General features: G+C 44.0%; 1 protein-coding gene and 1 long non-coding RNA gene across 30 annotated transcripts in view; one reads left to right on the forward strand and one right to left on the reverse strand.

Moving 5' to 3' along the window:
- tns1b (tensin 1b) overlaps positions 1-25,848 on the forward strand; it is a 164,685-nt gene that overhangs the window by 113,431 nt on the left and 25,406 nt on the right. For all 29 annotated transcript variants that reach the window (XM_081713112.1, XM_081713115.1, XM_081713102.1 and 26 more), the window contains 11 exons: positions 2,507-2,678; positions 3,289-3,339; positions 3,515-3,637; positions 4,618-4,682; positions 5,114-5,197; positions 7,376-7,488; positions 8,017-8,077; positions 9,068-9,143; positions 10,813-10,942; positions 11,068-11,133; positions 11,225-11,341. In XM_081713112.1, coding sequence (XP_081569238.1) covers positions 2,507-2,678; positions 3,289-3,339; positions 3,515-3,637; positions 4,618-4,682; positions 5,114-5,197; positions 7,376-7,488; positions 8,017-8,077; positions 9,068-9,143; positions 10,813-10,942; positions 11,068-11,133; positions 11,225-11,341 — 1,058 coding nt within the window. The remainder of the gene's footprint in view (positions 1-2,506; positions 2,679-3,288; positions 3,340-3,514; positions 3,638-4,617; positions 4,683-5,113; positions 5,198-7,375; positions 7,489-8,016; positions 8,078-9,067; positions 9,144-10,812; positions 10,943-11,067; positions 11,134-11,224; positions 11,342-25,848) is intronic.
- On the reverse strand, positions 231-25,635 carry LOC145657559 (uncharacterized). The gene is made up of 3 exons (XR_014123357.1): positions 25,572-25,635; positions 18,400-18,505; positions 231-1,095 (listed from the first exon to the last, which is right to left on the reverse strand). It is a non-coding gene; the product is annotated as an uncharacterized LOC145657559 (long non-coding RNA).

Consider the following 25,848-nt stretch of genomic DNA (forward strand, 5'->3'; position numbering starts at 1 on the left):
CAACCTTTGGGCTTGAACATGACGGGTATGGCCACTTGATTATATCTGAAATCTAAACCTCTTCATCCATGTCCTTGTGTGTCAAGGATATTGGGCGCCCCTGTGTTTTGAACCCTGGAGAGGAGATCATGGTTTGTGTATGACCCACAAGCCTTTATCCAGAGCAGCCATGTTAGACTCTGCTGGACATGTCAGACTTGTCAAGCATGCTTGAGGAAGGTGACGTTCCTTCCTCTGATTTACAGACACGCATAATACAACACAGTGACAGATCTATGGTTATTTGGGTAAACTTTGCATGTCTGAGTTATGAAGAGAATTCAGATTTTACAAACAGTTCCTGAAGTGTGCTGCTCTTCTCTCTGATGTATATATGTTTTACATAAACAGCTCAGATTTTAATGTGAGTTTCCAGAATGAAATGCTTTAGTCCACCTCTCTGAATTTGGCAGCTTCATCTTCAGGGAGAACAGAAGAGATACCATGATCTTTATTTTCTTTCTCTCATGCACAAATGGCCTGCTGTCTCCTAAATAATCTTTAGGTTTAATATGTATATATTTATTATTTTTATATGATTATAGTACCTTTCATCCATTAACATATAGTTCATATATACCTGCTAACACATACTTTTAAGTTTTTATTTGACAGATCTTGCACTATATAAACAATAAGTAAAACAATGTTTCAATTATTAATCAACTATTATACATATAGTATGCAATGTGCATACTAATTATTATTTCTTTTATATTCTATATGGCACATGTGATCCTCACATAGTTTTTATAGACCCTTTGCATGTGAACTCGAGAGCCAGTGCTCCTCATTTTCATTCTGTTTCCCTCAATGAGGAAACCATCTTGCAGAACTTGTGAGTCTGTGTATTCCACAAAGAGGAGCAGAATTAAAAGATGAAAGCTTTTCTTTATATTTCATTTCCTGGGGAATTTCTTTTTATTGGACTGTGGGCTTAGGATGTAGTAGGTGCAGCTGGATCTTGGCATGGAAAGATGCTTGTTGCCATGACACCTTTCAGTGGTCTGGAAGTTGGAAAGCTCCAGGAGTTTCTGGAAGGCTTGGTGTGGAAACCTGTGGGAGAATGACATTAGTGTGTAGGCAGCTGGGTTGTTTAGATGAATCACTGTCCCTATTATAACTCATCCTGTATCCAGCTTGTGGCTCAAAACATTCCTGGTGCTGCACCACTGAGGGATAAAGTTCCCAAACCCCATATTATTAACATTAGGAAATCTTTCTCAGTTTGGAGCTGCTAGTAGTTTTGAAAGAACCTTGCAGCCTAACATTCAACATTCATCCTTTAATCTATAAATATCTAAACAGAGCTGGTGACTGTGCTTTAACTAGACCAGTTTGACCGGGTTAATGGAACGATAACGACCAGTCTACAGTAAGTGTTTGCGTTATTGGGGTTATACTGGCTCTGCTGCGCACATCGGCCACCTTCCAGAGTCTGAGGCAGGCCCTATGTTCCACCTGCATGTCATGGTGTTTATTTCACTAAGAGATGCTTATTGTTACATTCCTAACAGAAACTGTGCAGCAAATGTATTGTTTATTGTGGAAGTAAAAAACATGTGCTTTGTGTATGCGTCTGTTTAAAACACTTGATCACTGCTGTCCTCGGACAGATATTATGCAATTTTTTGGGGCCGGAAGGCAGAGTGAGGTTAGCGAGGAATCCCCTGATGAGAAGCAGCTTCTCCTGAGCATGGTATTTCTCCGAGAGGACACCCAAACACCTCAGACGTGCACTACTCAGAGAGGGGTAGAGGGGCTTCTGGGAGATCCCTCCAGCAGTGAGGACTGTGAGATTGCTACCTGCTGCCCTTTCAAAAGCTGCACTGGGTTTTTGGGTTTGTAGTGTGCCCATGCTCCTCATTATCCTCTCATCAGTTGGCATGGTGACTGAAGGTGGGTAGCGATTGGGTACTGGATTGCAGTTCCTTTAAATCATTCCATACAAGTGACTAAATTGTTTTCCTTGGTCTGCTCAGCACACGATGGAATATGGGGCATTTTCATATCTAGCTTTGTTTATCTCCACGATCAGTCTTTCTGGGCTGATTTGTTTTTTTGTTTTTTTTGGGTTCAAACCAAAAACAGATCACCAGATATGCATTTACATATTGTGTCATGCTGACATTTCTGAGGCAAAGCATCTTTTTGAAAAACAGTCTGTGTGATTTAGCGAGGAGCACAAGACTGCTAAGGAATGTATTGGTGAAAAATTTGCAGCAACCATGGTGAACAAGAGAAATACCTATTCAGAATGCAGTAAGGATCTCACATTGAGGGTCTGGAACAAGGCACACACACTGAATAAACTCATATTTGCCCTTATTTGGTTATGTAATGTTGGTGTGTAGTTTAGGAGCATTGGATAGCTGATTTTTAGAGCACTTTATCCTTTTCACAATTTGCCTTCCATTCTGTTTGTCTTTACTAGTCTTTGTTGGTTTGTCTGTCTCCAAACCTGCAGGAGTGTGAGTCTGATTCAGGCAGTGGAGGAGAACTATGAAGTGGACCTGGTCTACATCACAGAGAGGATCATCTCCGTGTCTTTCCCCAGCAGCGTAGAGGAGCAGAGTTACAGCTCTAACCTCAAAGAAGTGGCCAGCATGCTCCGCTCCAAACATGGAGAAAACTACCTGGTGAGCCAACAACACACACACACACACACACTCACACGCAGACACACACACATACACGCACACGCAGACACACACGCAGACACACACACACACACACACACACACACACACACACACACACACACACACACAAACACACACACACACACATTTACATTTACGGCATTTAGCAGACGCTCTTATCCAGAGCGACTTACAAAAGTGCTTTGTCATGTACTCATAAAATACATCCTAGTACAGTACAGTAGGTTAGAGTCCAATATACCAATGAACTAGAATACTGTTGAAATACAGGGATCAATGCTGATGCCTAGAAGTGCAAAATACATAAGCTCTATCTCAGACAATGATAAGTGCAATAAAGTGCAGGGTCAGTGGTCATTTAAATATTCCACAAATAGATGGGTCTTCAGTCTGCCTTTGAAGACTGAAAGCTACTCTGCTGTCCAGACAGCAAGCAAAAGATCTTTACTCCATGCGCTGTCCGGACAGCAAGCAGACGTTTCTTCCACCATCATTCCACAGCAAGTGGAAGTTCATCCAACCTCCCACACACAAACATGCTCTGCTGAGTAGCAATATATTACTAATGCTTTTTACTTTTCTTCAGCTCTTTAACCTGAGTGAAAAGCGATATGATATCTCCAGGCTAAACCCCAAGGTAAGTTGGGTTTTCCAAAATATGCTTCATATATTCTCCAATATACTTCATATTTTCCCAATATGCTAGCACAATATGCATTACAAAAGAAAGACAAAAAAAACCCCAAAGCAACCCCCTCTGTTTATGTGTCTGTATGCATTTGTTTGTGTGCATGCTCCTGGGTGTGTTTCAGGTGCTGGACTTTGGCTGGCCAGACCATCATGCTCCAGCCCTGGACAAGATCTGTAGCATATGTAAAGCTATGGACACCTGGATGAGTGCTGACAGCCATAATGTTGTGGTCCTGCATAACAAGGTACGTCTACTCTCTTTTAAGAAATTATTGTAAAGATTGACAGGAAATCTTAACATGCAGTGCTCATAGTGTGCTGTCAGCAGATGGCGTTCTCACGCTGTTCTGTCCCGTCCTGCACACGCTGGCCGCGGATGCGCTCTAAGGTGTGAAGTGAGGGATTAAACAGCTGCCATCACTCTGCATTAGCTTTGCATTCATCCCACTGTTTGTGGAGCACTGAGGAACTCTTCTGTGGAGGAGCTTTGGAAGGGAAATATTCCTGGCATTTGCCCTCATTTTGAGAACCTTTGCTTGAACTTGCTGGGTCGCACTGAATGACACGAGGTCTTTTCTCAAACAATGCTGCAAGTTCCCTCCTCCATGCTCCTCTGAGAGGCTTTAATTACACAATGACCCAAGACTCTAGGACCTTTCTGGCCTGCTTTTTGGGATGGGGTCTTTTAAGGTGATGCTGATGTTAGGACCAGCAGTTGGTGAGATAGAAACCGGTTAAGGTGACGGCCTTATCTGCCTCCTTCCTGCTGCTGTGGGAAATGTCAGTGTGGTCAGTGTTGAGACTAGGCCCGAACATTAACACCATTGGCGAGGCATCTCTTTAATCCTGGTCCATGAGCTCCTCCGGGTTTGTGATCTGACATTGAGTGACTGAGAGGGAGAGCAAGGACTAACCCTGGCCCAAGTACATTCATTATACAGAAACACCCAGCATTTTTCAACAGGAAGCCATCAACAAAGCGTTGCTATGGCAAACCGTGTTGCTCCAAAAGGCAGCGGAAACTCGAGCGGATGATTCACTGGTGGAACTATGTAGCGTGTGCGAGAGCTCCGACAACCTACGCACTGCCCCTTTTCTCCTTTACGAGCTGTTCAATGAACTATAGCGACATGAAGAGAAATTAAATGATTTCTCTATACCCCTTGTTTGGAATTATCCCTTAATCCTCCATCTCTCTGTCTCTCTTTCTGTTGTTGTTCTGCAGGGAAATCGAGGGAGAGCTGGTGTCGTTGTGGCTGCATACATGCATTACAGCAACATTTCAGCGAGGTGAGCCCTGGACCTTGAGTGATTGCTGATCTAAATTCATGCTTTTGAGTTCTGATTGGGGAAAGACTATAATCACTGATCACAAGACGTGACATGCATTAGTGAAGCCCAGAGAAAAGCTGGGGAAACAACTGTTTAGACACATTATTCAGTTTCAGGACTCCGATTAATCATTCATCAAAGTCCTCCTTGTTATCAAAAATATGATGGATATTTTACTGTCTGTACTCATAATCGGTGAATTGGTCTGTTGTAATTGTAACAACATGAAACTCATACTGCTGTAGACATGATAACATCAAATACCTGCTGGAAATCAAACACAAGCAAAAATGTGTTTAATTGATTAAGAAATGCAAACATAAATGCAGATAAACCAAACTAAATATCCATAAGATAACAGAAGCTGTGTATGTTTGTTGGGCCTGCAGTGCAGATCAGGCCCTGGACAGGTTCGCCATGAAGCGGTTTTATGAAGACAAAGTGCTTCCTGTAAGCCAACCTTCCCAGAAAAGGTCAGTTTCAGCCCATTTCTAGGCCGACCTCTGCCTACCACGCACTGTTCAAGTTTCTTCACTTCAGCTGCTGCACAGCGAACCTAATGTACCAATATACAGCGTAGGCTGAAATGTACCAATAATCAGCTTAGGCCAGACTATAGTTTACTTTATCCATGAAAATGCAGAAAGGGTTCCACAGGATCAAACTCACTGTGTTCAATTGCTATAACAACTGAATTTCTGATTTGTAGCCTAAGCCTAATCCCTGACTAAAGTGGATTTTCTTTGGTCTGTGCAGTGTAGTCCAGAACTGGACCTAACCACAACAGGCAGGCATTTCCATAACAATATCATTTTTACTCTCTTCGTGTACATCATTCGAAATTTCTGGAATTTCACTTGCGACTTTTAACTTTTAACTGATTGGTCGAATGATGTGTATGTCTTAACTATAGAGCAGTGCAAAAAAAGTTTAGCCTCTGTTGGTCAAACACAGAAGTACTCATAACTGCATGAGTGAGAAAACTACAAGGGCAGATGGATTTAATATTATTTGTCTAGATGCTTATATGTTTACATGTTATTTTTTGAACTGAAGTCATCCCACTCCCTGGATGTGTGCCTTACCATTTTAAACTGAAACATTCTCCCAGAGGTGTAGTGATATCCTTAAGGGTCTGAGATTTGGCCTCTCTGTGCTGTTATTTCTTGGCGGCACTATAATTAGCCAGAAGTGGTTGTCCACTACTCTGCAGTTATTATGGGAGGCATGTGTAGCACTAACTTGTATTCCAGTATTTTAGACACACACAAAAAACACACACACACACACACACACACACACACACACACACACATATTTCTGCATGGGATACCACATTTTCCATTACACAGAATACATTTAGCAACTTTTACTGCAAAATGCCCAAGTACAGCCTCGAACACAACCCCTCCATTTCACCATGGCAACCTATAACAGGATGAATCTGGAGTGATGATTACGGAGCCTCCCTGTCGTTAGGAGTTCTGACTCTTCCCTCCCTGTTCAAAGGCGCTAGTGCATTTGAACACAACCCCCCCATTCTCCATGGCAACGTACAACCAGAGGAATCTGGAGTGATGATTACGGAGTCTCCCTGTCGTTAGGAGTTCTGACTCTTCCCTCCCTGTTCAAAGGCGCTAGTGCATTTGAACACAACTCCCCCATTCACCATGGCAACCTACAACCAGCGGAATCTGGAGTGATGATTGGGGAGTCTCCCTGTCGTTAGGAGTTCTGACTCCTCCCTTCCTGTTCAAAGTTACTGGTGCCTTTGGTTTTATTAAATAGCCTCTCTCAGTCTCCTGTAAAAAGCTGTAATGGCCTCCTGCTGACATAAAATGGGTTCCGTGGTTGGCATCCTCCCTGGGAGCAGAGTCCTCCCTGCCTCTCTGAAGTGCATGAGCCTGCAGGAGCCCTGTGGAGGCCCTGCAGTGGCTGTGGCCACTGCCCTGCGTGGGAAAGCAGAGCCTTGGGCCCCTGGCCAGAGAAGCGCTCGTTGTGGTCTCCATGCCTCCCTGGAGGAGAGGCCCTAGTGCTAAAGTGGGAAGAAGCTTTTTCCTGTTTATGAATACTGAAGTGCCCAGGGCTCTTCTGTGACTTTTTGGAAATGGAGCAAAGGGCTGTTCCACTTAAATGGACCCACATAAACTGTCTTATGACCGCTAATGGAAATGGTCTATACTCCCAGCTGAAAAGATATCAAATCTTTATATATATATATATATATATATATATATATATATATATATATATATATATATATATATATATATATATATATATATATATATGCTCTGTTTTGATTGATGTATTAGACAGCAAGTGTGTGGAGAGCTGCTTCAACTAGGATTAATGAGCCTGCTTCCTGGTCACCCTGACTCCCCTAGCTAAGAATCACCACACTGGGTTTATTACTGCTGCAAAGTTTTGAATCATACCAACCAAAACATATAGGTAAGGGCTGCGTTTGTAATGTAAAGAATCTGCTATTTTGGGAAGTTGTGCCACTGTCTTTGGAAGCCTCTGATCTTGGAAGCCCCCCTACTTGTTTTCTGAAAGGTAGATATTCCAAAAAGTGTTCTATTCTTTTTTCTCTTAGTTTGAATGCTCTGTCCCTGTGCTTTGTGTGTGCTTGTTTCTATCTACTCCAGATATGTGCAGTATTTCAGTGGACTGCTGTCGGGCCACATTAAGATCAACAACAAGCCTCTCTTCCTGCACCACGTTATCATGCATGGCATCCCCAACTTTGAGTCCAAAGGAGGTGAGCTGCTGCTTTGGGGCCTAGCCTCGAGTTGGAGACCAGCCCTGGGTCCAAGCTAGGGGCCAGCCCCAGGTTGGGGGTCAGCCCGGAGTCCAGGCTGGGGGCCAAAAGAGAGTCTCTGCAGTTGCAGGTGATGGAGGCAGCATTCAGAGCCTTGTGTCATGCATGCAACTGTGGAGAAGGGTGTGGGGGGTGGGGTTTGTTTTCTGTAGTGTGAGTGTGTGAGGGATCACACAAGAGAGAGATGCCTGTTTGTTTTTATAATGTCATGCCTTTACCAGGCACAAGATGAATGAATTTATTGATGAATGGAAGCAAAGCGTGTGTGTGCGCGCACGTGTCACTGTAAATGTATGAGTATTTAGATGGGAAGAAGCACACCATTGGAACACTATGACATAGCAGTCATGCATATAGACCACCCCCCTCTCTCTAGGCCCTCCCTCTGTTCCTCCAACTATACTTAGACCTTCTTGTTTTCTCTTTCTTTCTCCCCGCCTCCTTTTCTCTGCCTCTTGTGACTTTCAGGTTGCCGCCCTTTCCTCAAGATCTACCAGGCCATGCAGCCAGTCTACACATCTGGGATCTAGTAAGAACTGGGCTGTTTCTAATGCCTTCCTTCACTCACTGTTCCCTGGCACCCTGCCCAGACTCCAGATACACGAATCACATGCCATCCTGAGTTCCTGGTCCCCTCCCACAATTGCCTGTAGCACACACACACACACACACACACACTTAGAGAGTGCATAACGCGTGTCTCCCACAGACCTACAGTGTGCGCTCAGACTGCAGGTGTATTATGTATGATATCTCTGCTTGTGTATACAGTAATGAGATACACCTTCGTCTGTTTTACACAGAGTTGTGTGTAAGTCCACCTGAGTGTGTCGAAGACAGGAGGGGAAGGGCTAGATCAGGGGGATTGTGGTCCAGTTTGGATTGAGAGGAGAAAACGTTCAGCTGGCATGCTGGCTCCAGCAAACACAGGCCCCATTACAGTCGTATGGCATTAATAGCACCAGCCCACTACTGTGCTTTACTGTCCCGAGAGAGACTTGGTTTCAAAAAAGTGATATTTCAGAAGCAGAGTAAAGGGGCTTCATGTGCATGCGTTTATGTGTGTGTGCATGTGTCATTGTGTGTGGGCCAAAGTTTTTTATCAGTTAACATTCTAAGTACAACTGAGAAATATTGATTATATTCACTTGCAAGATTATTCTGCACCCTGTGGTATTTATCTCCTACATAAACACACATGTGCACACACACACACACACAAAACCTTAGCCAGGGGTGGCACATTTTCTGCTTGTGTCCCAGTGGCTACATACACCTTAAGAGTATCATCACTCTGTCACCTGTGTCCACTTCTAAACATGTACTGCTCACAGGGAATGTGCAGAATACACAGTAATACCATCACAAACCCAGACACTGTACACTTTTGTACTAGCCACTCTGTAAGAAAACCTATTTTTGCATTTCATTTTTTTAAATTATTTTGTAGAGAATTGGTGGCGAGGGTTTTGTGGTCTGTGCTTTGGGTGATGTGTGTTGTCCTATCTGTGATTCACAGTAATGTCCAAGGTGACAGTCAGACCAGCATATGCATCACCATTGAGCCTGGACTGCTTCTGAAAGGAGACATTCTGGTAATAGTATGCTCCCTACTATATTCACTACTTGCAGATGTTTTACTGTAGAATTTCCAGTGGTCCATTTTTGCAGTGTGCAAGGAATTTCAGTCCTTTACCTTTGTAAAAATGCTCTTATCTGTCAAGTGATTTTGATGACTTGCCTGACTTGCCTTGTTTTGCATAACACTCAGTCCCCCTCTGTTGAGTTATGTAGTTCACAGAGTGAAATCAAGCTTAGCCTCTAAGAAGTGTAGGTCATGTATGAAATATGGCCGTTAAAGGTGAAGGAAAGGGTTCTTGGCTTGGCTCCCTCCATCATTTATAGGACTTCGTTAGAGTGCTATGCAAAACCCATAAAATAAAATGTCAAAGGGGGCATGAGTCAGACTTCAAGAACACCCTAGAAGAAGTGAAGGTTTGTTCTGATGAGCACTGCATTCAGTGTTGGCGAAGATGCCAGTCTGGATTTATTTGGATCTCAGCCTAGAGCGCTCTTTGAGAAAGAGGCCAGAGAACTGAGTACTTTGTCAAAAATGCTAATGCTGTTTGTAGAGGGCGATCTGTTCAAAGAGCTCATCTTTGTTTGTCCTTAGCAAGCAAAAATAAAAATAAAAAACCAACAAACAAAAAAGAAGGTGATTTAGAAAGAGCTCTAAGCTCTGCTAGAGGCCTTGTCTGCTGGGATTACTATTAAAGAAGACTGTAAATCAGCGCAAACCCCCCCCCCCCCCCACAACCTCAACTATGCAGGAAAAGTGGAAGAAATCAAGTAATTTACCATGCTTAGCATCCCATTTAACGTGGAAAATTGATGGATGCTTCTTCCCTTAAGTGCAGTGTAGTCAGTGTTACACTAATTACCTCAGCAATATCACTTCCACCCTGGCGTGCTGACTCTTGTGTTTGTTCGCACTTTCTTTTTCAAGTGGATGTCTGCTTCACCCAGTCTCTTTGGCCTTGCTGCTTACATGTGTAGGAAAGGGCAGTGTTTTCTGAGGTGGAGGCATGCCTCCTTTCTGCAGGGGCCCCTATACCCTGGAATGCTCCTATGAAGTGTCCCTAAGCCACAAGGCTTTTGGCCTCCATTCCTCAGTTTTGTTGTGATTATTTTGCTCATGTTTCATAAGTAAAAAACCTGTGTGTTTTGTATTCGTCTGCCCCAAGCAAAATAGCTTAATTACAACTATCCCAGGCTGCGGAGTGCAGGATACAGTTTCTCTGGTGGCCAGCAAGGTCATTTTTATTCTCTCATCTGCATCTTGGAGAGACTGTGTGCTAAACCAGAGAGACTTATGTGGCATTGCTTGCTCATGGGAAGTCTAATGAGCACCCTGGTGATCCAAAAGCCCTCATTTAATCTAATCTAGTATGATTCATTGGTCTTGATGTGAGCGATGGCACTGACATAAGCCAGAAATGGGTCTCACTCTGTCACATGCAGGATGCAGCATTGATGGGTGAGAATGCTGCTGCTCTGAGCTCCGCTTCTTTCTGTGCATCACTTGAGTAAATCATGGAGGTGGATTTGCCATTGGTATCAGTGTCAGAGAGAGAGAGTCAGTCATTTTTCTGCATTCAGTACTGAGTGGTCCTGAGTGTATTATAATTGGTCCTGACTGGACTGGTCCTGCAGGTATAACGTAATTGTTTTACGGAAGGCTGACTTATGTGTCTTCCTCTGCAGCTGAAGTGTTATCACAAGCGCTTCCGTAGCCCGTCCAGAGACGTCATTTTCAGAGTGCAGTTTCACACCTGCGCTGTTCACGACATGGGCCTTGTCTTTGGCAAGGAGGAGCTGGATGAAACGTTCAAAGGTAAAAATCTTGCTGGTTTAACTGAGTTCGGCACAGTGCTTTGTCCCTCATAAACACTGAGTGGAAAAGTTCTAGGTTAATACTCTTATTATTTTCTTTTTATGCTGATTTCATCTCTCAAACAGATGACAGGTTCCCTGAATATGGAAAAGTAGAGTTTGTCTTCTCGTTTGGCCCAGAAAAAATCCAGGGTAAGAACTCTTTTTATTTTCATAAGTTCCTGTTTTGGATTCTAAAGGTTTATGTTCATAAAGGCTTTGTACTTCTCTTCCTTTCCTGAAGGTATGGGCCATCTGGAGAATGGACCCAGTGTCTCTGTGGACTACAATACCCAGGATCCTCTTATTCGCTGGGACTCCTATGAAAACTTCAATCAGCGCTTTGAAGACTCCACAGAGGGTAATGTCAATACCTAGAACAAGACCTAGGTCTAATGTATTTGCTGTGGGCTCACATTATTATGTTCTTTTCATTTTAGTAAAATAGGGTTTTATTCAATATACCAGTTCATAAATAACTCATAAATAATTGGCCTAGATATTAAATCCTCAATGCATATGTTCTCTGCACAAGTAAGAAAGAGTCTTTTGAAGAGTTAAAGGTCTGCTTTCTATTGACTTAAGGGCTTTAACAGTATGTTATGTTGCCCTACCTGGACCATTCACTGCTCTAGAATCTAACCCATTCAGATCTTATTCCCTGCACTTGTAAAAGCAGAGGAGTGAGATCTGGGACCGGTGTATGAGACTGAGCTGTTTGTGTGGGCCACTGTAGGAAGCTGTTATATGTGCTGTGCGTGCTCATGAGAGAGACTGATTCAATAAGACCTAATGGAGTTGAACTCACACTGCTTAATTAAAAGTATCAACAAGGTTAGTTTGAGCACACACACACACACACACACACACACACATACATATTTATACATGTATTACTGATAAACTATGGGTGTGTCTCATAATCTGAGGTGCAACTCTTCTGTTTAAGATTAACTTTGCTCAGCTCTCTGTATGTAAGTCCATGCCCATATATGGCTTGTTGAATTGGTGACCCCTTGGAACAGGAGGTCTTACTGACAGACCATGGACACTTAGGATCAGAAGACACAGCTGCATCTGAACAGACCACCCAAGAATTCAAAGCCAATCTAATGACAGGCTAGACTGACAATAATAATTGACCTAATTTAATTAAATTAAATCACATAATGCTTATTGAAACATTATGTAAATTACATAATATTTCTTGATATACTCTTGCGTAACTTCATGCGTAACTTTGTAAGTTGCTTTGAAAAGTGCTGGGGACAAGAACACAGAGTAGGTTCAGTATTCAGTTCAGCAGCCCCACAAATTCACATTCCCTTTAAGAAATCAAGAACATTCCCTTTAAGAAATCAGCACTGGAACTGAAAGGAAGAGGTTCAGAAAAGTTTTATGGCTGTTTTTGTCAAGCCTTTCAGTGTTGAACAATACAAGAAGTATTAGCATTATGGGTTAAAATATATTTGTAGTGCAACTGTGACAAAATCTTGTGACAAAATATAAGCATGAACATTTTCTGTCATTAGGAACATGTTTTGTTTTATTGCTTAAAACAAGTATATTACTCTTACTCGAATTATTACTTCATAAATAAAGCAAAAACCACTTATAGAGGAAACGCTATTTTATTTTAGGTTTTTTTTAGCATTCTAGTTGAACCACTGCTACATCAGTCTCTTCTCCAGCTCCCTGATATTACACCCTAACCCTCAAGGTTTCATTTAAAATGTAAAAGCATGCCTTCAGTATTCTAAACAGACACTGCCTTAGCCTTCCTACTATTGATAATGTGGGTTTAGTTGTGGAGATGGTAGTGTGCTGAAGAATGTCTAGGGTAAATACCGTAGTGAGCATTCAATGGACACCTGACCACATTATGGCTGACTACAGAGCCCTACTAGCCTCGGCCCTGTAACACACTCCCCGGGCCTCCAGGCTATGTTCAGGCCACAGGCCATATGATAAACATTCCAGGTTTTAGACACCAACGGTTCTTCTGGTTTTCCCGCTTGGACGATATGGTCTACTTCTGACCAACACTCTCTTTTGCCATTGTCTTAAACCAGCTGTACAGCACACAAAACCCTGAGTTATGTTGTTATTTAAGAAAATTTCCAGGCATAATGCGTTTTTTCATCCCTTTTGGTTGAGCTTTACTTCCACTGTGACTTTAGTCCAAGATATACTCTTTGAAAGCAGAAAACTGTCAGGAATTAAATGTCTATGCATTTATTTCTCTTGCCCTGTATCCAAAAGTTTAAAGGCTCTGCTCTTTTCAGACCACACATTCCTTCTCTTCTGTTCACGCTCCAAGCCATGTGAGATGTCTAGCCATAACGCGTCCGCCCCACTTAAATCATCCCCACTTTAAATAGGCCAGGCAGAAATAGTGTGTGTGTGGGGGGGGGGGGGGGGGGGATGGGGCAGATCTTTTGGTTGCCCCCTTTAATATGGGGTGTAAGCTGGACTCCCTAAATGTCTCTCTCATTTGCTGTTGGTCAAAAGGCCAATCACCCCAGTAATTTACACCCCCCACCCCCGAGCAAGCAATAGGCAGCTAATTAAGGAGAGAAAATTCTACACTGTGTGCTTCCTCGCACTTACTGTGGAGTGGAAATTTGCACGTGAATCCCGATGGCTGTCGGATGGGGACAAACCACACCATTGAGCCACCGGAGCCAGGAGATGAAATCTGGAGTCCTGATAAGTCCTGCTATTGTGTTTGGCCAAGGCAGAGAGGGAGAGTCACGTTCTCAGGAGTCTCAGGAGAGGGAGAGTCACGTTCTCAGGAGTCTCAGGAGAGGGAGAGTCACGTTCTCAGGAGTCTCAGGAGAGGGACAGTCACGTTCTCAGGAGTCTCAGGAGAGGGAGAGTCACGTTCTCAGGAGTCTCAGGAGAGGGAGAGTCACGTTCTCAGGAGTCTCAGGAGAGGGAGAGTCACATTCTCAGGAGTCTCAGGAGAGGGAGAGTCACGTTCTCAGGAGTCTCAGGAGAGGGAGAGTCACATTCTCAGGAGTCTCAGGAGAGGGAGAGTCACGTTCTCAGGAGTCTCAGGAGAGGCAGAGTCACGTTCTCAGGAGTCTCAGGAGAGGGAGAGTCACGTTCTCAGGAGTCTGGCTGTGGTACGGCCCAAAACTCAGGCCAAGCTTGTCTGAAAATGTTTCTGTCTCCAGAATTTTGGTTGAGAAATAAGTATGCAGTTAGCATGCTGACTAAATCTAAATGTATCCCTTCATGGAAGAGAATTGTGGAAAACGGGTGAGGAAGATGAAGATTCCTGTCAGGAAAATGATGTTTCACTAATGGTGAAACTGGTGAGGCAAATTAATTTGTCAAATTTTTTTCATTATTGAATTTCAACAGGCCAGGGTCTAGAAAGATCTAGAAGCTAGACAATACACTGAATAACACTCATAACAATTGTGTTGCTGTCAATGAACACAAGTTTGAGGTTGAAATGGATATAGTAGGGATGTTTTTAGATTATTGATTTTTATAACCTCTAATCTCTTAATATTGTTTAATATTGTTTAAAATGCACCCTTAATAACTACCACCTTTAGCTATGGCTTTGTGCTACCACTTCTATATGCCATAAATACAGTAGACTAGACTACAATCATGAGAGCTCTAATGTAATCTAACTAGATAATAAGGGTAAATGCTTTATCTGCACTGACATGTTAATGGCAGGGTAATAGATGTCTTATCTGCTCTTTGTCTTGACCGCACATGCTGAAACTGTTCAGCAACTGCTGTTGGCAAGGCTAGACAGCATCGTGGCCAATCTCAACTTGCACAGTCATAGGGCCGTCTGATACATGTGCAGGGAGTGACACTGTGTGACCTACAGCCGAGACACATTGCCCTAGCACCCTGCGCACCAACATCACCTGCTGTGGGCGCGCTTCAAACAGGCCAAAAGCGCAACCGGTGTTGTGACCACACATGAATGTGTGGGGTTTTTTTGTTGTTGTTGTGGTTTTTTTCCAATTTATTTAATTATTTTTTATTTATTTATTTATATATATATATTTTTACAGTTTTCTTTATTGTGACATTAAGGTGGGCAATGAAACACTGTAGGAAATAACGTAAGAGGCAGAGCATTGTAATCATCTTCTTGTAACATGCCATAACCTGGAGGCAGGCAGAAAGAGAGAGTGAAGACAGGCCAAGTAACTGTGGGGTAGGGAAGCAGTCACCAGCGCGGCAGCTGAACCTCAGGGCCCCCTCTGGCAAGGCCAAGTCCCAGGGTCCTGTTTACCGAGGCTGGGCTGGTGTTTGGCCAAGGCCTGGCGCTGCTGCATTTTCTAAATACTCGGTTGAGGAAAGTGTGGTGGGAGGGAGATGGGGTAGGACAGGCGATGACAGGGGTGGAAGGGCCACGGGCAACTCCTCTGGCCCCTCCAGATATGAAAGCCCCTTTTTGTTGTCTGTCACCAGAGGGGGAGTGACACAGAGCATAGCTTCAGTTCACTATGTACCCACCCACCCACCCACCCACACACACACACACACACACACACACACACACAAACACACACACACACACAAACACACACACAAACACACACACACACACACACACACACACACAAAGTTGAGCAGCCCTGATAGGAACAGATTAGAACTGGTCCTTAGGGAGAAAGAGAAACTCTGTTTTTAGCGGTACGGCAGGATGACAAATGCGCAGGTGCTGTGTGTTCTCAGGTAGGCCTTGTCCTTTGGTACGTTTAAACTTTACATTGCACGTGTGCTCTTGACATAGATGCTTCTGTTTTGCCTCCCATGAAAAACTGCACGCTGACTAAATAATTGGAATTTTGATATTCTTGTTCTTTTTTTTTTGTCGTGTTCTTTTTTTTTTTTTAATTTATGCATTTTTTCAGTAATATCTAATGACTCAACAGCTTTGTGTAGATTAGTTATAATCTAACAGTTTTGGGAGCTGCATTTAAGCCTGCATTTATCCTGGATTTCTTAGGCTGCAGTTCTGGGTGTGTAATTATGTAATCGGCGACTCATTTCTTTGCTAAATACTTCATGTCAAAGCAGAAAAAAGCCACAGTGTGCTAAACATTTCCGAGGGTCTTGCAGACAGAACTGATTTTCATATGGTCTCATTGAGTGTAGTTAGCACGCCTTTGAGTCTAGCTCGGAGCAGCCCCAGCTCTGTTGCTGGATGACTGGCCACCTCAGTGTTTGCACTGCGTGTAGTCAAGAGCCATTATGCTAAAGTTGTGCGGTTAGCAGTGTGAATGAACGCTTGTTGCGTACACACGTCTATGCCAGAGCTTGCTCCAATTTACCCCTTGTAGCAGGCTGCAGGAGCTCTTCATCACTGATCCAGCTTCTGAATGGCTAATGAACCATATATGATAGCCAAGGCAATAAAAATCTTGGTAATTCAGCAGGCTGTATTATTGCATGTGCAGAGCTGTGGTGTGTTAGAAAGAGTAGCTCTGGCAGGCTCCGAGGTCATGGCATTTAACAGGGAGTCACGCAAGGAGACGGCCCTGTCGGCCCTGAGCCAGATTTTTACTGTCCCCACCTGTTAACACCAGAGTTGCACATTTTGCGTTTTCCTCCAGTGGTCCCGACTCCTTGAAGGCTGTTTGTTTGTGTGTGGTCTGTCTGACATTTATGGCTGTTTTAGAGACACGACAGTGGCAAGTGTTGCCACATTGCTAAGTATGCAGTAGGCTTTTGCAGACAGGAGTGAATGCAGGCGTCAGCCCCGGCTACCTCCTCTTCCACACAGCTCAGCTATGAGCTCAGTGCCGACACTGTGCAGCACGCGCTGCTCAGCACTCTGGATCTCTTGTATCTCACCACCTCTTACATGCAAAACCAGCTGCCCCATTTCATTGGAATGATTTGCTTTGTAAGGCATCCAGCAGCATACACAAACCATGATGTGTCTTGGCACTATTGTGATCTGATGTGGTCAAGTTCCATTGTTTTCAACAGACCAGATAAAGCCATTGTGTACACACAGATTAAGAGGATTTGATATTATTCTGTTAAATAAAGTCATCTGCTGCTGTCAGTGAGGGCTTTAGTGATTAAACTGCCTTGAGTCCAAAATCAGATAGGGAGACTTGTATAACACTGAGGAGCTGTTCTTATGAAAAGCCTCAGACTAAAGTGCGTCAGCTTGGCTTATGCAGAAGTACCCCAGATTCACCTCAACACAGAGGTGTATTTGTCCAACCTCGCTTTTGCGCTGCAGGGGACTGAGTGCAGCATTTCTGGTCAGAGACCTTTAAGCTAGTACAGCCAGTCTCCCTGGGGTGAAAATACATGTTTCTCTCCAGATTTTGTGAACGGTCTTCAGTTTTTCCAGCCAGGGGGACCGCCGAAGATTCCATGCTTGGCCATCCTTTCTAATTTTGCTCTGTCCATCCAGCTGTTGCCCATACAGTTCTCCTTACCCAGCCTGGGAGAACGTCGGAGGGCAGGAGGAGGAGGTCTTTTTTGGTATCGGCATGGGATATCCCCCTGCCTCATTTCCCTTACATCCTCTAGTTCTCCAGGCACATACCTCAGCACGGGTCAAGTAGTGCCCCCCAAATATCTCCTGCTGACCCATGGCACACGATGACAGTGATGATATTTATGAGACTGGGCCGATGGCCTTGTCCACCATTGTCAGAGTTCTGATAGACCAGACCTCAGGGGAATTTCTTAACTAGCTGGCTCTGAAAACAAGCATGCAACACACATCATCTTCTGCTATAGCGTAAGCCAATGGGCTCTGCTCTTGAACGTGGACGCTAAAGCCGTGTGGTACTCGCTATCCAGGAACATACTGAAGTTGGTTGAGAAGCCTCTGCGGTGCCAGACCGCCTCACTGGTTTAGCATTTACTAGCAAAAAACATTCAAAGGGCTGGGTTTGCTCCACTCAGAGAAGGGATGACAGTCTGGGACAGAGCAAACAGTTGCTGGGGCGTATGCTGTTCACCTGGCTCTCTTTGTGGGTTGCTGATTGCCGTGTTGCCTGACAGCTAAACTAGGTTGTCCTCAAACTCTTGTTTCATTGCTTTCATTAATTGCTCTCTGTTGCTTAAGAGAATGGGACCTTTCAGTGGACACACGCTTGGATGAATACAGCCAAATCAGTGAATGAAGAAGAGATCATTTTGGGGAAAGAGTGCTGCTTCAGTTGTGCAGAAAATAGCCCATGCAAGTCATTTGGCTACAGCTGAACTGGCAGTTTCATAAAAACACATAGACCGTCTGAGGGAGCTTACATACGTGGTGAGGTAAGAGAATGGGACCCAGTGTAATACCTCTGGAGAACAGAGGTTAATTGCTTTTCTAAAGGGCTTGTGTGATGAGCTCACTGTGTTGCCCCATCACCGGGCCTCCACCGCAGCACCACATGTGGTAAAGACTAATGTATTTACCTCCAGTGATGCCTATAGGATGAGGAGTGGCTAAGGTAGAGTCCTCTTCTAGTGACAGAAGGATCCACGGCACCCCAGGAGAAGGGGGAATCCTGTGGAAGCATACCTATAGACAGACAGACTATGTTCATGAACTGACAAGTGTATAAATACCAGTATTGTGTTGATGCATGGCCATGATTATCAGAAGCATACATAGGGGCTGTATGATCAACTAGGCAGGTCAGTCCTATATTAATCATTGAGTGATGTTGAGAGCTGTTTGTGAAACCAGCTGGATGAGGACCACTGATGTTGGAGCTGGTAATTATGTAAAGGCCATAATATACACAAAGGCCATAACACAAAGTTTAGACACAAACATTAGAGCAACCTGAGTCTTCGCAGCCCCTAGACTCGGTTGCTCTAAACTTTGTGTATATTATGGATGGGACTATGAACGCTTTTATAATCAATTCTGGGGATTATATGTTGCACTGCTGTTCCACCAGAACCTGCTACAGGTGCTTTAATTGCCCTCTTGGGAGGTCATACCAAGATCCCTGCCTGTCTATACACACTCGACCACTAAACAGCTTGACAACCACAGGTAGAAATGTGTTACTCCACCTTTAAACCAGCTTTAAACCAGAATGCTTCTAGATTTGTGCCCTAACCAAGCAAACCACTGCCATCCTAAATTAGAGCAAACCATTATCTGGGTTAAGAGAAAACCTCTGATTTCTGATTGCCATGTTATACTTTGTGCTTACTTGCTGATTTGATAGTGTGCTCTGATGTGTGTGTGTGTGTGTGTGTGTGTGTGTGTGTGTGTGTGTGTGTGTGTGAGAGAGAGAGAAGAAGGAACATGCTAGCTGGACCACAGCTAGCCAGTATTTGCAGATCAAAGAGCCATTCCAAACAGCCTGCCCGTCATGTCCCAGTGCTCAGAGTGCAGCTTGATTGCTTTTCCTGAGACACTACTTCACTTCACTGAAACGTTAGCTGTGAATGGCTTCATGCTTGAAGCACGTGGGCTGCTGTGACTGAACGGTTGGGCCTCTGCTAGATTCACTAGCAATATATGATTGACACACCAGTGTCACACACTAACATGCTGAGCATGAGACAGCTGGAGATCAGCAGACAAAGCAGGTCGAGAGACATCACTGCATTCAGCAACTAAGTGCAGAGAAATAAAGTTAGAGAAGGAGAAGATATGAGAAAACAGGCAAGTCGTGGGAAAGCTCTAAAAATGAATCAGTATTAGTTTGTAACAGATGTTCTGGGTGTTTCTGTCATCTGCTACAACCCCTTTGTCCCCCATACACCCTACTTTCTTGAAGTTGTAGGTGACCTTTGGAGAAGTGGTTGATGGGAATACAGAAGGGGGTGGATTTAGCAATGTCCATTTGCAAGCACAAAGAGCCCTCTCAGGTTTGATGACGTAGCCACATTCAGCACATCCCACTGGAGGATTAAAAACTCCCTGTGCCACACTGCACCATTTTGTTTCCCCTCTCCAAGCACTTGTATGTCCTTCTCTAAAAGTGTGTGGCCTAAAGCATCTTTAATACATATTTTATGAGCTGTACTTAAGAGTATCGTGGCAGGTGAAGCAGAGGTACGAGTCAGTGTGTTCATGGGCAGCTCTCTGCCCCTGAAGTGCTTAGTCTGAGGATATGGAGTCCGGCTCCGCTGAGGGTCTGCAAAATTTCAAGGTAGCCAATCAAATCCATTCACTGCTCATTAAAGTCAAGTGTTAAATTGTATAGAGTCTGACCAATTATTTAATATTTTATCTAATTTGGGCATTTGTTTAGTGTCCCTTTCTCTCCCTCTCTATTGTCTCTGTCTGGGCCGCCGTGTGTGTATCACTCAGATTCAGTGCTCTTAATGCTAAGGGAACTGATCCAAAAATGTTATCTGATGGCACAAGTATGAGTGTATGCACTCAGTGTGTTTTTGGACCACCATATATGAGCACTTGACCACTTTGTGTGCCTATGGAGTACACAGGCAGAAATTGAACAGCAGATTCCATCTACAGTGTAAATGCAGTCATTATACAGAGTAACAACCTGACTGCTTATCTTGGGATCCAAGGTGGATCTTCTATCCATAGTCACATAACTTGAGAACTGCGACCAAGTTTATCTCAGTTCTACGTAGTGCTACACTCTTAGCTTTGTCTTACATGTGATTGCATTCAAATTAATTTGTTGAATGTAATTAAGGACATGTGTCATCAGTATGTGATGTATGCTGGTGTTGCATGAATAGACGCACAGCATTAGAAGCTGAGAGCTTCTGTTATGAATAGCCTTGCGATTGAAAGTGTGTGTGGTTTCGCAGACTGGTGTGGCAGGTGTGAGATGACCACACAGAATGTGTTGCTACTCAGTGGTAGTTGTTTTCCATGCTTAAGTATCCAATGCTTTCTCATGTATCGCACCATGAGCCATACTTACTCGGTATGTGGCTATTTCGAACACTCACTCACAGACAGACAGACAGACACAGAAACACACACACACACACACACACACACACACACACACACACAGACACACACACACACACACACACACACACACACACACACACACACACAGACACACACACACACACACACACACACACACACACACACACACACACACAGACACACACAGACACACACACACACACACACACACACACACACACACACACACACACACACACACACACACACACACACAGACACACACACACACACACACACACACACACACACACACAGACACACACACACACACACACACACACACACACACACACACACACTGCTCACATTCAAATTTGACACAAAATGTGCATTTCTTTTTTCTTTTCTTTTTTTTCCTTTGTATAATGTCCTTGAGATTCAGGGTTATGCTGATTATCCTTGTCCAGGTGTTCTGGGTTCACTTTTCTCATGAGCCATTTAAAAGTAGCACTCGGTGATACACTGGGTGATACACAGTGTCATGCATATCAGGCCATGGGGAAATCTCATGTGTATTTTACAACCCAGATGCTTAGACACTGTTGTTGTGTGTGATGTATAGACTCTAAATAGCTGCTCTGGGGTATGTGGTGCTGCTTCGGTGTAAGAGCAGTATAGGTGTCATGATTCAGGATTGCTTGTTCTCCTGGAGCCAAGCACTCACCCTCTGAGAGGTAAATAACCTCAGCTCACACATGTCAGGGGAGCACTTGGCATGAGAGTGGCTAGCACAGTAATAATTACCCTGTTTAACAGAGGGCACCATGCTGTTTGCCTTCTCTGTCACAAAATCCTAGCCTGTGCACTGCCCTGGAGGTTGTGCATGTGTGTGCGCCTGTGCACGTGTGCACATGTGTGTGTGTGTGTGTGTGTGTGCGCGCATATGTGTATGTGAGAGAGATATGATGTCATACACAAATTCCTCCAGTTCTCTTGTGGATAGGGGCCTTGTTTTATCACACTATTGCTACAATGATGTTTTCAAACTGTTTTGTCTCATGCATGTCCCTATATAAATGTTTTCCTGTGTTTTCTCGGTGAATGTATATTTAAGTACTGAGGGTTTCCTGTGCACTTTCTGACTAACTTCCAAGTTCCAATATGCTGACAAATATAAGTGCTATGCTTTTGCCATCCCTGATTTTGCATTAGGTGGGCAGAATGTAACACCAGTGTACTCATCTGGCTTGGCTGGGAGCCAGCCCTTGGTCCTTGAGAAGTACCTGCCTTTGGGATCAAGGGTACTTTAATGGTTCAGCCATTGACTCTCCATGAGAGGACATCAATGAATTAATGTGAAAGCAGATACCATTCTGCCTGCTGGCTATTAAAAGGTTTGGATAAAAAGCAAACAGTATAAATCTCAACCACACACACACACACACACACACACACACACACACACACACACACAGACACACACACACACACACACACACACACACACACACACTAAGCTCCCCTGCTGTGTTTGTAAATCATTGTTATGACTAAAGACAAGGATTCTTTTACAGTGTTCAAAATAACACATAGCTTTTCCACTCCTTAAACCGACCCAGAGCTTAAAACTATGGAAGTCCCCTGGAAATCATTACCCTCAGAATCAGGACTCCAATCTTCCAAACAGCACCTATCGGGCGTTCCCAGCATTATCCCACCCTTATCCATATAAGCTTGTGTTATGAAGTTATATTTAACCTGGCTGTGGTGCTTCTCCACCCCAACAGCTGTATGCTTTTGTTGCTGCCTGACAGTAGCATACTTGACTTCACTGCACACTCATGCATCAAGCATTACATTAGATGAGTCAGCCTTGCTTTGAGCAAGGATATAGTTAAATGTGGGGTTTGGGGGAATTTGCGGATCAGAGCTTAGAAACAGTGGAAGCCTGTGTGGTCTATAGCTGGAGCTCAGACCTTGGTGTTCTGTAGTTGAGTTTGGCTGGATGTTCCCTTGATTAAAGTGCCTGTGGCTCTTCCCGGATTCTGATCAATAAACTCTTTGCCTAGTAGCATTCTGCAGCACAAGGGAACAGTGTGATGTTTGTCTAAGGCAATCTGTGGACCTGGGCTGTGTCTCTTCTGAAACACTTGCCCAGAGACAGTGGCTTCAGTGTAAGTGACTTCTGTTTGCTCTCGGCCAGTTCGACTGGGATTGTGTCTCCTTTTCTCCCTTGCTGAGGGTGGGTGGAGTTTCTCACTGAAAAACTCTCGTTTGGTTTTTAACAACACAGTCTAATGGGGTGAACTTTTCCATGGTATGCAGGGTGGAGGGTGCTGAAAGCAGTCAGCTGGAGAGCTGAGCTGAACCCCATTGCAGGAGGGTTTCTCCCACCACCAGACAGGGTCTGCACTGGCTGATCTATGGAACAGCAGTCACGTCATTTTCACTACTGCAATCTAAACTACGCAGAGACGCTTCATCTGCTGATATACAGAACATCTTTTTTTCTTGATAGAATAGTAGTCCCACTTTTGCCTCCTCGTCCTTTCCCACATTTTGTGTCTTTCTCTGTCTCCTCCCCGCGTTAAGAGCAGGGCAGGTCACCTCCCAGGGTTACTACTGTCTGGTTTTATTTCCCTGCACTAATTTTGATGGCTTGTAAAATGTTGGTCATCGGAGGACGAGATCCACACGCTTGTCAGACATAGTCACCTAGAGTGCTTTATTCTCCCACCCGGGTATGTGGTAATGGAGTGTCTGTGTGCCTTTTAGAGAAGGTATGTATGGATGTAATTTTACTTTGGCTTGGGACTCTGCATACAATTATGTGGCCCAGTGTGGTATAGGGTGTCGTGTACTGAGCATGTGAGTACGAAAGAAGAGTGTGAAAGATGTAGACAGGACAAGAAAGACCCCATGATGTCATGATGGTAGATATCAGTCAGTCATCTGGGCAAGGATAAAATCACACCCTCTGGGTAAGAGGACACAGAGATGGTGAGAGAGAGAGAGAGAGAGAGAGAGAGAGAGAGAGAGAGAGAGAGAGAGAGACAGACAGACAGACAGGGACAGGCCATCAGTTAAAGAGCGTCTCTGTAGGAGTCTGTCAGAACTGACCCAACTGCAGCAGCAGGAGGAGTGTGAGTGGTGAGCCAAAGCACCTCCCCCTCCACAGCTCACTAACGTGCAGCTCGAGGAGCACAGGAGCAGAGCGACACTGGGACTCGTCAAAGTACTTCGGACGTTCAGCAACGCCTGAGCACCGGCCACTGAGGCAGGTAGGGAGGCTTGAACAGCCCCTCTATTTTCCTCAAGACAATCACCCCCTTAAATAACTCCTCTCCCAGCGGTTTGCCATACGTTGGCGTTTGGCTGTTTTTTTGGGCAATGATTAGGAAAGGGAGGATGTTGATGAGGGAGTAATGATTACTCGCTGGTGCATGTAAGCAGGTGATAAAAATGCACGCCAAAATAGAAGGCGGTTGCTCTTTCAGGTGAGAGGCGTGTCTCATCAATGTGACTGTTATATGGAGAGACTTGAGGCCAGTGACCACACCAGTGCTTCACATGATGGTGCTGACTCAGAAGGTTGTTTTTAGGTGCAAATGAATCTGAGCTGACCAAGGCAAATGTCGCAGTTTAACTTTTAATTAGTACAGATTTAAGTGTGGCTAAGTTTTCTCGTCCTCTCCGTGTCTTGGTGGGCATGCTGTCTCTACAGGGGAGATGTTAGTGTTGCGTCTGAGCTGAGAGGTTTGGAGAGGTTTGTATGATGCTGGAAAGACTGAAGCAAATGAAGCAGGAGGTTTTCTGGGGTAATGGCAACTAGAGTGGAGGATGAGGAGGGGGAAAGCTCACTTTTTCCGTGCCTGGCTATTAAAATGGAAGTGCTGGCTTGGGGCCTGGGCTGATTGAGACAGAGCTCAATCGCGCCTGTCCGCCGGCTCTAGCCCATCCTTTTTCCCTTTTAAACGCACTGAAAAAGACTCCCGGATGGCGCAAAAGTAAAAGCGCTCGGTACCGTGTGGAGGCGTGTCCTGAGACTGGCGCTACTGTGCTATGAAACGAGCAGAGTCATGATTGGGAACTAGAGATAAAGAAAACAAGACAAAGATAATGTAAACTATGAAAACCTTTGCACAAATTAAAGTAAGACTGTATTCAGCTCGGAATTCAGTGGAGCCAGTCCTGTGTTTTGCCTTTTTTCGTTCTATTTGAAATAGAAAATACAACTGTTGTGCAGAACTTACTGCTATGTTCGCCTGCATAAAGTATAATTATCAAGACAAGAATGCACCCTTTTTAAAAGTCACTTGAGCTAATTCAGAGTAGTGCATATATAAACCTACTATATTATCTATAAGCCTATTAGGCCAAAGCATTGAGTCAGGGGTTAGAGCAGTACAGATGTAGACCATCACCTCAAGTCAAGGGAGGAGAATGGCTTGGGAAAAGAAATTAAGAAAAAATAATAACCTGGATATGAAAACTTTCATATTATTTTCTAAGTGTTGTCTGGCATTCAATAGTGAGACATTTCATCAGCATTCTAACACATTTCATGGATGACTCACGCGGAGATGATTTTTGAAGAAGAGTATGTGTATCTTGAAGAAGAGACCATAACAATGGCCTAGCTGTTTAAAATTAATGTGTCTCATGTTTTTGGTTAGAGCACAACTGGAAAATATAACTATATAAATAAACAGAAACTACTTACTTTGAAGCGTTCCCTTGATGGAGATGAAATTGCTCTTCTCCCTACAGGGTCAGGCGAGTTTGACTTACCAATGCACGTATTGCTGACGCCCATATGCACGCTATTCATTCATAACAAGAATCTCAGCAGCAAAAGAACCGTGCAGGCTTGTGAGATTCAAGATTTCTAATTAACCAGGTTATCACGCAAGATTCAGATCATCCTTGCCATTTGGATTTCTATAGAGCCTGTATAACATGTATAGAACATTTTCATATTTTACTGAGTGGCACAGTAC

This window comes from Electrophorus electricus, chromosome 4, assembly GCF_041902795.1.
Source record: "Electrophorus electricus isolate QZ-2024a chromosome 4, ASM4190279v1, whole genome shotgun sequence".
Taxonomy (NCBI): Eukaryota; Metazoa; Chordata; class Actinopteri; order Gymnotiformes; family Gymnotidae; genus Electrophorus; species Electrophorus electricus.